The sequence below is a fragment of the Sesamum indicum genome, linkage group LG11 (genome assembly GCF_026168435.1).
Source record: "Sesamum indicum cultivar Baizhima isolate 11 linkage group LG11, ASM2616843v1, whole genome shotgun sequence".
Classification (NCBI taxonomy): domain Eukaryota; kingdom Viridiplantae; phylum Streptophyta; class Magnoliopsida; order Lamiales; family Pedaliaceae; genus Sesamum; species Sesamum indicum.
The window spans coordinates 8,233,251-8,247,129 of NC_142667.1; the positions used below are offsets into that span (position 1 = coordinate 8,233,251).

Consider the following 13,879-nt stretch of genomic DNA (forward strand, 5'->3'; position numbering starts at 1 on the left):
TAATTCAATATTCATAACAATAGAATCAGAAATAGAAATTTTATTGCATTCAACACGAATTTTAAACAACCAATCAAACAAATATCCTTTACCAACAAAAATACCAAACTATTGAATAACAACTTTATTAAATTTAAAGGTAAGTTCACAACCTTTCACTAACTATTACAGTCAAAGAAAGCTGGTGAAAATATTTTCTCGGGGTTGCACAAGATGGTAGAGACACTACCTTCCAATTCTTGTACCTTGTTTACATCGAGCGTCGTCGAACATAGAATTTGGAATAGAAGGTTGAACTCTATCAACGTACTCCATGCAGGCTCAGGAAGCAATTTACAGAAGGCAATCGGAATCAACTTCTACATGAATACGTGACAATCATAACTCTATATGCCGTGAAGCCTCAGCTCCTTCATATCGACACCATGGACCAAATTAGATGCATAACTATCATAAAACTTTAGATGACTAATCCATTCACATATCACCCTTTTCTGCTATTTGGTCAGAGTATATACGGCTTTGGACATCACATTCGACCTCTTTTCATCAACCTCAAGCTCCGGTCGATTGCATATAATCTTCAGGTCCTTCCATACATTCAAATTGTCCTTCGTTTTTCCCTTTATATCCATCACGATATTGAATATATTGTCAAATATTTTTTCTCAATGTGCATGATGTCAAGATTGTCTTGTATCAGATGCGTCAACTAGTACTCGAGCTCCCAGAAGATGTTTTTTTTATCCACTTGAGCTTGCTACCGTAGTCGTGTGGGAGCGACAAATTGGACACCCTATAACATCAGCGATACTCTATCTAGACGCCATCCCATAAGCAAACAGGACTTTCATGTTCCACATCAAAGCGGCGCGCATCGTGAATTTCTCATTCTTTGCATTGTCGCACGTCAGTACACCCGCATGCCACAATTTCTGCAACTCCTCGATCAGCAGCGTCAGGTAAACATCAATGAGAAGTTTCAAATTTGAATTGCTAGGGATCACCATCTTCAGGAACATATACTCAGAACTCATACACATTCCAAAGTGGGAGATTGTACGCTTTAAGTATAATGGGCCAACATGAATACGTACGACCGTACTGCCCGTATGGTGCGAACCTATCTGTGCACAAACCAAGTCTAATATTACGAGGCTCTGTTGCAAAATCGGGATATATTCGGTCAAAATGCTTATATGTCTCTGCATCAGATGGATGGCACATGGATCCCTCCTCCATTTGATGGTTGGCATGCCACGTCACATGTTAGGCAGTCGCTTCTAAAGCATACAACCTTTGCAGGCAAGGAGTAATCGACAGGTACATAAGAATGGAATATGGGGTATTCTTATGGTTAGGATTTCGCTCCCTAGTCGGCTTGTACCGAGCTTCTCCATAAAACTTGCAGTAATCTAAATTAATGTCGTCCTTCCAGTACAACATGCAATCATTCTTGCACGCATCAATCTTCTCAACAGGTAAATCCAAGTCTCTTATCAACTTCTTCGTATTATAATAATTCAGGGGTAGGGTGTGGTTGCGGGTAATATATGATCAGCCTATTGGGATATTCAATCATATATTCACCCAAAAATATGATCCTCGGTTTGAAATTCACCAACTCAGCAGCATATGCCAATTGAGATTGGGTGCAACCATTCCACAACAACTGCTCGGCAGCATGAACTACATCGTGAAATCGATCTGCCAGGCCAGACACATAATCATAGGGGCTCTGCTATAATATGAACTAGGCCCGACATCAGTAGGACAGGACCTTATACCATCATCAGGCGCACCATCCTGGTTACAATTAGAATACTAGAAAGCCGGCGGGGCAGCATCGAAAATCATCCTTTGTGCATGTTTTAAAAAAACTTAGCCAAACACCCTCTTGGCTAAGCTTGTAAGATGTTTTAAAGAAAGAAATCACCTTTTAGAGTTGTGTAAATATGAACTAAAATGAGAATGACTTATGAACTAATTATAAGAGTTTCATGTTGTGGTATTTGATAGATACGCATATAATCTTGTGTATTATATGATCAATTTGCTAGTGGTGCCGATGAAATTACATGTATATATATAAACAGTAGGGATTGTGTTATGTGCTTATTCACTTGTACAACTAGGGTTTATTTTAAGTATGGCCTTAGAGGAGATATAGTCATAGTGTCGTTACAGGGTGCTACAGACAATTTCCAAGCATCAGGCATATAGGACTAAGGAGAAGGCTTTAAAACATATTCAGGGGTCTGATGAAGAACAATATTCACGATTATGAGATTATGCTAAAGAGTTAAAGAAAAGTAATCTAGGGTCCTCAATTCTAATATCAATTCAAGATAGCATAGATGGTAATGCAACTAAAAAGTTTGATAAGTTTTATGTTTGTTTCGGTGCATTGAAACTAGGTTTCAAAGTAGGCTAGTGAGTACATGGAAACTATTAGTCTATTAATCTCGTTTAACACTCAAAAACTAATAAAAAGTACCTCTAATCTTGAAGCTACAAGCCTACAAACGGATTATAGCAACAATTTTACTTGGTCTTGCAAGATCAAGCATACAATCAAATAAAAAAAAAAAAATAAAAATAAAAATTTTCTATTAGGCATTTCATCAAACACCTTCAAAGTAAAACTTGTAAGTCAAAATTTTTGAATTTCTTTTTCTTTGTAAGAAAGAAAAATTACCTGAGAAGTGAGAACGAAGAAGACGAGGGAGAAGACTGGTGGAGAGAATGGTTGTTGCCACCGACTGGAGCGTGGAGAGAGTGGTGGAGATTGCACTGGAGAACGAGAACAGAATAATTGTCGTGTTTTCTCTTTTCTCTTTTCTGTGAGAAAGATTCTTTTCTTCTCTATCTTTATTTTATATTATAATCATTTATTAATATATAAATATAATAGAATATATAATATATAATAATATAATATAAAACTATCGGATTTTCGATTCGATTTGGTCACCGTTCAAAAAAATCGATTAAAAAACCAAAATTAAAACAAAAAAAACAAAAAATTCGATTCAGTTCGGTTGCCGATTTAACCGAACTTTGAACACCCCTACAATCAACTAATGACACTTTGACCCTTTCCGTTAAGTATTGACAAAAAAATGAAAATGGGACCAACATTGCAACTATTTTTAACCTTTCGGGACACAGTACCAAAAAGGGCACCGACCTTCTTTGTGGGACCAAATATGCAATTTAGTCGATTTTTTGTGTTGCTTCTATTTGATTTCAAATTACACAAATATGGGAAGGGTGGGAGTTAATTTTTTATGAGAGAAGAGAGAACTCCCCTTTTTTTTGTCCTAATCTCCTTTAAGATTTATTATTTCACCTCAAAGTAGTTATATTCCCTCCTCTAAGTGATTTCATGCTGAAAACGTGTTAATTTTTCCTTCAGCTAAAAGAAACTTAACAGTCATGTGATGGGCACATGGCCTTCACCATCTAATTATAAAGAAAAAAGTGAAAGAAGAGCAAAAGTGTTGATTTTTGTAAATGATGTATTAAAAGTGTTAATCCCATATTAAATGGTATCAAAAGTGAAAAAGGCCTAACTCGTGGGACAAAAAATATTATTTTCGCTAGGTGTTATCACATGAAGGTCATGAACACACCAAATGCTCCTAATATTTTAATTAATTACGAAACAGACCAACATCTGCGCCTTTTTATTCAAGTTGTTCCGACTAGCTAGACCCCGACTCAATCTAAACCAAATATGTACGGACTCATAGTGACCATCTGATCTCTTTTAAATATGTCAGTTTACATGAAATCGTACATCTTACCGTTTTTTGCCTTATAGAGATTGTAATTCACATATCTTAATTAGCTATTTGGAATTTTGTTTACGGATATAATGTAAGCAAATTTAAAAAATAATTACGCACATCACATGTAATGGTCTGAAATATCATGTAGCAAAATTAGAAATGAGTAATATTTTATTAATTCATACCTAATTTTAATATATCCAAAAGTTAAACAAAATTATAGTAACCAAACATATGAACTTGTAATTTTATAATGGTTTTCTTATATATAGTTGATGCATTACTGTTTATTTCAATTTTAATATTACATTATGATTGATAGATACATATAACCTCACATATGTCATGATACACTCGTTTGCCCAACGCCGTCGACACTTGATTTGGACTGTTTGCCAAACACCATTTTCTCAAAATAAATACATAAATAAATAAATTATAATGGACTTCTTTGAAATTTATGATAATTATAAATATTTTCTTATTATTTAAAAAATTATAAATACCCCTCTAAATTATAAATACATTTTCTGGTAACTCATTGTAGGAGAATATTTGTAAATTTAGGGGGTATTTACGAGAGGATATTTACAATTAAGGGGAATCTTAGGAAAGTCCCTTATAATTTATCCAAAAACTTATCACGTGGTAAAATTAGAAAATAAATATATTATATTTATCATGTAAATGATGTATGAGCCATATGATAGATATTGAATAAACTTTGCTTGGTTTAGAATTACAATTTTATTACTTTTTTTCTTGGTTTAAATGCAATTTTCATCCTATATCTTTGCATTTTGGTATTTTAGTTCTTAGCTTTGTAGGGTAGTGATACTATCAGAAACTTGACCAAACCACAAGGGTCGAAGGATCTTTAAGAAAATCCTAAGATAATCGAAGGACTAGCCCTACAAAACAGAAGTTAGCATTCTGATACTTAAGTTAGTAACGATTTATGAAGAAATAAAAGGGAAAAAAATTGAATTAAAGTGAGAATAATGGTATAAAATGGTATTAAAGTGTATATATTCATATGGAGTGCAAAATATAAGCTTGAAATAGCTTAAAAATCGAAAGAGAATAATGCAAGAGAGTAAGAGTTTGAGAATGAAAAATGATGTTCCATAAGCCTGCACAAGACCTCTATTTATAAGCTTGTATAGAGCTGGATACGTGGTCAATTACTGAGTTCCATAAGCCATTAGAAAGTTCTTTGAGTTGGTTGTCATCGGCAACAAACCGTTGGTTATTTGGATAAATATTGACTGAGATACGTGAGCTGGACTGAACTCTGCTAAATGTGTCTAAAAATTGGGGAGTTGGTTAGTGTAGATTTTCCAACTCATTTGCAACAGATTTACTTAGAACCACCTCGAGATATTTTAGGATGACGTGTACAAACATCTTGGCATGCTATATAACGTGTCCATCCAATTGTATGATGACGTGTCCGGCTGAAATGAACCTATTCCTAGGGTCTGCCAGTTTAGTAAAGTAGCAAATAAGCATGTGGGCATTTCTTCCCTACTGATGAGGTTTATTCCCCCTGCTAGTGGGCTTTATCCATCTCGCTAGTGGCTCTTATATGTCCTGCTGATGAGTTGGGCTCTTAGGAAGCTGAGTTAGTATGCCTTGTTTGTGGGATTGACCGAATAATTTTAGAAGGCATCATAATTCTCCCACTCTAGGAGTGCAAATCGTGAGTTGGATGTCTGGAGTAGATGACTGCCCTGCAAAAAAGAGAAGAATTTTCCTGCTGAGCTTCTCGAGTAATGCTGACAAGATGAAAGACTCTAGCTAGAGAGTCCTTTCTACTATGCTTTGTCGTTTATGTAGGTTAGTATAAATACTTGATTGAAGAATACCTAATTTATTTGCTACATAACAATGCTTCCTACAGGTGTTAGAACAATACTAAGTATGATAAGATAATTCTTAATACAAGTAGCTAGACTTTTACTGCGATAAGACTGTAGGTTTGGGCAACCTGTTATAGGGTAAGAAATGTTGACCTGTTGTGCTCAACTGATGCAAGCGTACGTATCCAGTTGCTCTTGTCATTAGCGAGGAAGATGTGATTTCGTTAGTACAAAAGAGTATATCTCATAGTAAATGAGCAAGGATAGAACTCAAGTAGTAAGTTAGCTTAAGCAAGTTTTATTAGCATTACGCTAAAATAGATGTGTCAACAGAAGGCAGATACAAACTGAAGTGAGTGCGCTAGCTAATAGCTTCTTGTAAGATGTATGTGTTAGCTAATGATACCTGAGTTGGATGCGTGTACCAGCTAATGGGGGCTTATGTTACTACGTGCATTAGTTGGTGACAGCTGATGTAAGTGCATGCACCAGCGAAGGGTGACTTATAGGAAGTGTGCGCTAGCTAGGGGAGACTTATTAGGAGAATGCCCCAGTTGGTGGCAACTTATTAAGAGCGTGCGTCGGTTGGTGGCAGCATACGTAAGTGCATACGCCAGCTAGGAACGATTTATGTATGTGACGTCCGTAGAATTTTTCACGTAATTGGAGGACTAATTGATAAGTATTAGAAATTTAAATAGTAAATAAATTATAGATTGAATTTGAAATATATAAAATTTGAACGGAGTAAATAAGAGTTTGTTATAATATTTTAAAGCAAATCATGTTAATTAAAAAATTAAGAAGGACGTAATGGGTATTATAAAAAAAATTAATTTCATAATAATAATATAATATTATGTATATAATATATATATATATATATATAAGTGAAGAGAGAGAGAGAGAATGAGTGGCCAGCGCCTCAACTCTCTCTCTCTCCTCTCTTTACTGTGCACACACACCCATACACAATTCACACACAAACAATTTACTTTGAAAATTTGAAATTCTCTCGGCGAAGAGGAAAAAATATAGAGGTAAGAATTTATATTTTAAAAATTATAATAATTTATATAATGATATTGTTTAATTAGTTCGTTTATTAAATATTGATTATATTGAGCGATATAGTATTTAATCGAAGTACTTTATGATTTTGGCTATTTAAATTAGTGTCGTATTAAATATCACATTTGCTATAAAAATGATATAGTTGGGTAATTAAAATATTAGATTTGCTAGATTTAATTATTATTATAGCTAATTTATATAATTCCATCGGAATGATTAACCAAATATGTAATTCTATGAATTATTGCTTAATTAAATTGTATAGCAACGATAAATTGACATAAAATTCATAGAAATATTTCAGAAGTTATATTTTAGAAATATTATGTTATGAAAGAGAGAAAATGAGGTTTCAGTGGTAATGTAATTTATGAATGTTATTAAAAATGATAGTTATAAATATATATGGGGTTTGATTAAATGAATTCTTATGAATTAATTGATAAATCAATTATATGATTGAGAAGCTTAGAAAAGGTAGTTATTTCAAAAAGAAATGGAATAGGGGTTGGACTTTAATATAAATAGAATATTAAAAGATTGGTGAAAAATGTACGAATATTATATAATAGTTTATTTAGAGTTTATGATATTGTATATATATTGATTATACGTATAATATTCTATTATAGGACGTGACGACAAAGTAGAGGGTTGAGCAGTCCCTCGTGAAACTGAAGCATTTTGGGATATAAAGTAAGTATAGCTAATTGAATTTATATATATATATATATATATATATTTATATGTGTAGTATTGTTTATATTATATATATTGGTTTCTTGGATGCGAACGTGGACTTGGTTTTATATTATTATGCGTGGCTTTTGTATATTGATTGTTTATATAATTAGTTGTGGATTATTTGTTAGATTACCATAATATTGGTGAAATTGTTACTATGTGATATGTGATGGTAATGTAGAGATATGCGGGATATGATTATGTGATAATCATATAATTGATTGTTGATGAGATCAAATTGGGAGTTGTTATTGAAAAAGTGATTATTATAAAGAATAGAATGACGATTGTGAGTTGAAATAAAAGATGATGCTTACCTAGTTGGGAACACAGTCAATGGTTTATGAAAATGTGATTGATATTGAGATATGAAAAATATATAAATTAAGCTAGGTACCATGGCGCGTAGGGTACCGGGGTATTCCGGGCAGTGAGGAATATCCTGTGCCGTTAGCTACACACTGGGGTGGTATTGGGGTACCATGTTTGTTGTGATGTCCCGTACTGATATTGCTACACAGCTGAAGTAAAAGAGTGTGAGGATATCACACAACGGGTATCCTATGTTGTATATGATATGATGATGGCCGGCGAAACCATTGACTGATGTACTCCAACTAGAGTAAATGGGGCCCTTAACTAATAAACGATAACGTCAGATATTATATCGTGGATTGATTTACAGTTGTGAGTATGTGTTACTGCTTATATCTGATGTTGCTATATGACTAATGACTGTTAGTCAATGTGACTGCATGTACGTGAATTGTTGGCTGTGTATATATATAAACTGATTAGCTATACTTATTGAGTAGGCAGCTCATTCCTTGCCACGTACTTTTTCAAGATATAGGTCACACTGATTAGCCACATTGGACTTTGAGTGGTACCGTCGTCTTTATTAGGTGGGTCAGCCGTGACATCTGAAGCCAGAGTTTTTGATTGTTGGGTGTTAAATATTCTGGTCTTTTATTGGGATTTATGTTTTAAGTTGTCGTATGATTTTTCTTGAGGTTATGTACATGAGAACATCTAGTGAGGGTAAATATAAACTTTTGGAGGTATCTATTACCTTTTGTGGTATATATATATATTTTTATATATATATATATATATTATATTGATAAATTAGAATTTATTTTACGGGTTGAAAGAGAATTACTTATAAAATGAGTTCTGATTAAAGAAAAGATGGAATAGTAATAATTAGATGTAGCGAGTAGGGGGTGCTACAATGTAAACATGCGCCACTTGGTGGCGGAGCTTATTGGAGTCAGCTAGGAACTGAAAACTAATCCTGCGAGTAACACAAGATGGGAAGCAAGAATTGCATTTATTGATGTGAGATAATGCTTGATTACAAGGATAGCAACCCGTAAATAAAGAGTAAGGATTTCATAAATAAATCTTCCTGAGGTTATAAGCATTCCATGGTCGAGAAAGCCTCCTGCCATCAGTATACCTATGCAGCAGGGTTGTGCTTTCAAACTTACGGATATGCTCAGATGGATCAGTATTACCATCAGAAGCAGGTAGGTGCGGAGGTGCTCGAAAATGAACACGGAGTTCTTCCTCCATGATGTGCTCGCTGAAGGGAATGTCATGCTCAACAGGTGAGGTCTCTTTCGTCACTTGCTGACAAAGTTCCATCATCTTTTCCTTCAATGATTGCTAGATGCCTGGGGGTTGAAGGGCAGCTGCTTCCTTGTTTGTGAAGTCAGCGGGTGTGGATCAACCCTGTTGGAGTGTTGGCGGCTCCTAAGGTTGGATCTGGAGCAAGAGCATTGGCAACTGTTGCATTCAGATCTGCTGATGGAATAGTAGGAGTAGCTATAGCAGGGAGGGAAGAGTCTCCCTCGAATGTACCGAGTCACCTCCATTGTTGAAATTTGCCATTTCTCAGGTAGCAAATAAGATCTATAATTTTTTTAATTTTTGCAATTTTGGTCCTTCAGACGTCGGAGTTTGCAAATATTACTGGAAAAAAGCATGGCCCCTCATGTATTTTTTTAATGGGAATAATTATATTTACACCCCTTGATCAATTTCTACCAGCATGGAAGAAAATTTTTTATCCTGTATTTTTTGCATTTTGACATTCTAGCCCTTTATCTTTCTAGAGTAGGAATAAGTCCTGTAGCTTTTAATTTTTCACATTTTTGGTCCCTTAAATTGACCAAATAAGGACAAAAACCCCAAATTAAAAACAACACATGAGGGGCACGTGCTTTTTTTTCGGACAACATTTACAAACTCCTATGACTGAAAGATCAAAATCACGAAAATTTTAAGTTACAAAACCTATTTACTACGCTAACAAAATAAAATTAAAATATAAAAAATACAAAATATACATTAAAAAATTGTATTTAATCCCTTTTTTCCTTTACTGTAGGTATCTGTGTAAAAAATATGAACTGATGTTGATGGTTCAACTGATTATGAGTATTAAATAATTAAAGCATCAAAAGGTGTTATTCCGTCACAATCAAACAATTCCTGAACAGGAATTTTATGGATTTTTTTTAAAAAAAGTAATATTAATGGAAACAATTAATACTATGGTTCTTAATTTAAATAAACAAAGAAATTGAAATAAGCCTTCATAAGGAAAAATGTTTAATGTTTTTTATTTTTTTTAAAGCCATGTACACATTTATTCACACATGAATCAATGAGTTTTGAACTCAACATTTAAGATAGAATTGCTGATTTGTAATATTAGTCTCATGCTTTTTAAATTAATCAATATTAGTTCCAAAATTTAGAATAATGCTAGAAAGTTAGTCTCATCGTAAAAAAGTTACAACATTTGGGATTAACTTTGCAATATTTTTTTAAAATTTGTTACTAATATTACAACCATGGACTAACTTTGCAACGTTTTTCTAAAATATAGGACTAATGTTAGCTATTTTAAAAAGTATGGAATTAATATTGCAATCCAGCCTACATTTTGGAACCGAAATTAAGATTTGGGACTGAACTTGCAAATTTCTTGGAATTATAAAATATAATATGATGAATTAAAAAATAATAAGATCAAAATCACAAAAAAAAAAAAACTAATTTGTAGGACGTAAACTATAATTATCCATCCTCAACCATTGGAGTGTCACTTAAGGAACTAAATTAATAATTAAAGATCGGAATTTCTTATTAGCTGATGATAACTTGAATATTATATACCTGCAAAATATTCAAATAAAAAAATAAATAAAATAACCACTTTTTATTTTTTAAAAGTGAGCTCTCAGAAAAAGATATTAAAATTAGTTAATTAATTATATACATATATATATATATATATCAATAATTCCAAACTGAAACATATATACATATCCAATAGGAACAAAAAAATTACAAGGAACTATCCTTGAAATAATCTTACGGGTAAATTAAGGTTATTTTTCTATAAGTTTGGTATAATAATAAATATTTTCTCATTATTTCAAAATTTATAAATATTTTTTTAAATAAAAAATAATTATGTAGTTCTTAATGGTGAGGAATGTCCAAACCTTGTTTAAATTATTACCGAATTTGAAAAATTACGTTTAAATTTCTTTTGATTATAAATTTGATCGAGCTCAAACGAGCTTTAATTGGATCAAATATGACTCGGACTCGAGTAATTTGATACTTTTAATATATCTTATTATTTTTGCATTGATTGGATCGAGTTTGAAAGCTTCTCGAACAAATTTTTCATACGAACTTTTTTCGATAGATTCCAATCGAATAATTTGATTTATTTTTCTGAGGCTAAGTAAAATCATAAACCATTTACAAAGAAATTGTCTTCACAAGAGTTGTAGAGTCAATGAGGGAGTAAGAGTATAGAATTCTTGCCTTTCTCTCGGACATTGAGTACTAATTCACCAGTAGACAAAGATCTCTTCATTGAAGAACCAAAGCTGGTCTCATCTTTCCACACTTGCAAATCTTGATCAACTTCTCCAATTCGGACAACCTCAGATCCCACAATCTTTCCTTGGAACGTAAACGTACCTAAAGAGATCGATCGTCTGAACACTTTAACATCCTCTGTGTTCAAACAAACTCTAACTGGGCTCTTTGCATCACTATCATCGAATTCATGATCACAAACTATACTAACGACAACCTCCTCGTCCCCGCACGTCCTCTCTCGATCATCGTCCACCTCAAGAACCAAGGCGTCGACAACGGGCCGTTGCACCGCATAAGCGTCGAGGTTAAGCGCCGAGGAGGTCTGAACGGGATGAGCTAACGCGATGACGTTGGCACGACACAACGGGCAATTCGAGTGAGACTTCAGCCATGTATCGATGCAGGGCAGGTGAAACGCATGGCTGCACTTGGGGAGGAGCCGGAGCGGCTCATCGTCCCGAAACTCACTAAGACAAACAGCACAGTCGCTTCCTTCGATTAGGCCATCGCCCTTCTGGTACTTGCAGACGGTGATCGTCTTGATCACGGCCTCATCTAGCCCGGTCGAGGCGGCCTGCCATTGATCCTGAGCTATTGATCCCTCATGATTCTCATCATTTTCTAGGCCAGTGGATTGGTTTCTTCGTCTGCAGAAACGCGTGACGACGGTGTAGTAGCTGACGAGGAGGAAGGCGCTGGCGAGGACGCCAATGATGGCGATGATCAGAGGGGAGAGGGTGGTAGCGGAGTCATCGTCGGGCTGCGGTGGAGGGAAGATGAAGTAGCAGAACTGCGGGCAGTATATGCTGCAGATACCTTGTGAACAGTCCTTGTAGTTGTCATAAGGTGCCCAAGGATTGGGATTTCCGACAGAGCCCATGTTCAAGAATCCTCCTTATGGTCTGGAAATTATGTACTTAATCTGTGTGCATAGGTTTCCATGTTGATCAAGAGAGATTTGGAGGGGTTGGGGATTTGAGAGGTTGAGGGAAGTGTAAGCAAGCAAAAGGGGCTTAGAAGTCAAGAAAAGTGAGTCGAAAAGGAGAAAGTAGAAGTTGATTGTTCCCTGTTTTTTCTTGCAAGAAGTTCTGACACAAGTTTTCTTGGATTTCTCATAAAGCATATGTCATTTATTTATTTTTATATGGTTTTTGTGATTTTTTTATTGATAATTTGTAAATTTTTTTTAATTTTGCTATGTCTCAATAAAGAAATTTTAGTTCAAATAGAATATAATCGATTACGGAATCATTTACATAAAAATTGTAATGTACTTGTCATGTGATAGGTGTACAATTAAAAGAGAATGACCAATTAAATTAGAATGCTAATTGCACCTATGACGTAATTGTAACTATGTTCGAGATGTAATGAATTAAAAAAAGGAATAATTACAAAGCCCTTCCTGAAATTTGGTGTAATTACATCTAGTAACCCTGAGAATTTTGCTTCCGTTTAATAAGTCCTTTAAATAGTCAAAATTAACTGAATTCCTAGATATTAATAAAAAAAATGAATAAAAATCGATATTTACCATCGATTGACTTTTTGTAAACTGAACTACCCTTATAACGGTGAGGATATACCTCACCACATGCATTAACATGTGATGATGTAAAAGAATAATTTAGTCATACAGAAATTTATTTAACCTGCAATAAAATCAGTAAGAAGTCAATCGGAGGTAAATATATCTTCTAATCCCCTTTCTTTGTCGATATAATCAAATTCGGTAGAATTTTGGCTAATGGAGGGACATATTTGTTAGACGAAAGCAAACTTCAGGAGTACTAAATGTGATTTTTCAAATCACAAAAAAATTATATATAATTACACCAAATCTCTGGAGAGAGCAATGTAATTATCCCTTAAAAAATAAAAATAAATATTAGGGAGTAGTTGTTAAAAAGTTTATCCAAAATAATTGAAACTCTAAAAACTACTATCATCAAGCTAGCACATCATCATCTACTTTTCCTTGTTTGAGATGATGTGGGTTGGGGTTGTGAAGAATAATGCTTAATCAGTTTTGATTTTAAGTACAGTCCAAGTTAGTTGGTTGACATTGATGTATGGAGTCTCTGCACCACACTTCAACACAACTCCCCATCCCAACCACCTCTATTTTTTGGCCTATCTCACTTTGATATTATATAGTAGGAATATTTATATTTAGATTTTTTTATAAAATTATATTTACTTTCAGAATAGTTTAGAATTGTACTTGTAGTCGTTCGAAAATTTATTGTTTATATTTGATCCCATTTCATTACGATTTGGATGAAAAATACTGAGTTTTAGCAAGAAAAAATTACATAAATTTTTTATTTTATGCCTCATTGAAGATTCCCATGCAATAATTTTGTACTTATAAGAAAAAATATAATTATGTTAACCTCACTCGACATATTTGTATTACATTTATCCCTTTATAAGTACATAAATATACATAACAATGTTAAAATTTATGTAATTTGTTTTACTAGTGTCGGC

At 33.7% G+C, this 13,879-nt stretch overlaps 1 protein-coding gene and 1 long non-coding RNA gene across 3 annotated transcripts; both read right to left on the minus strand.

The window, feature by feature from the left end:
- Positions 1-22: 22 nt before the first annotated feature.
- Positions 23-2,858, minus strand: LOC148785075 (uncharacterized). The gene is made up of 2 exons (XR_016062780.1): positions 2,699-2,858; positions 23-1,901 (listed from the first exon to the last, which is right to left on the minus strand). It is a non-coding gene; the product is annotated as an uncharacterized LOC148785075 (long non-coding RNA).
- Positions 2,859-8,791: 5,933 nt separating this feature from the next.
- LOC105173407 (RING-H2 finger protein ATL52) lies at positions 8,792-12,483 on the minus strand. 2 transcript variants are annotated; one of them, XM_011095129.3, is made up of 2 exons: positions 11,327-12,483; positions 8,792-9,244 (listed from the first exon to the last, which is right to left on the minus strand). In XM_011095129.3, the coding sequence occupies exons 1-2, from the start codon at positions 12,264-12,266 to the stop codon at positions 9,192-9,194; spliced, it is 993 nt and encodes a 330-aa protein (XP_011093431.1). In that variant the 5' UTR covers positions 12,267-12,483; the 3' UTR covers positions 8,792-9,191. The 2 variants fall into 2 exon arrangements, with proteins under 2 accessions (XP_011093431.1, XP_011093432.1); XM_011095130.3 differs by lacking the exon at positions 8,792-9,244 and adding an exon at positions 10,457-10,663 and having other exon boundaries at positions 11,327-12,481.
- Positions 12,484-13,879: the final 1,396 nt, after the last annotated feature.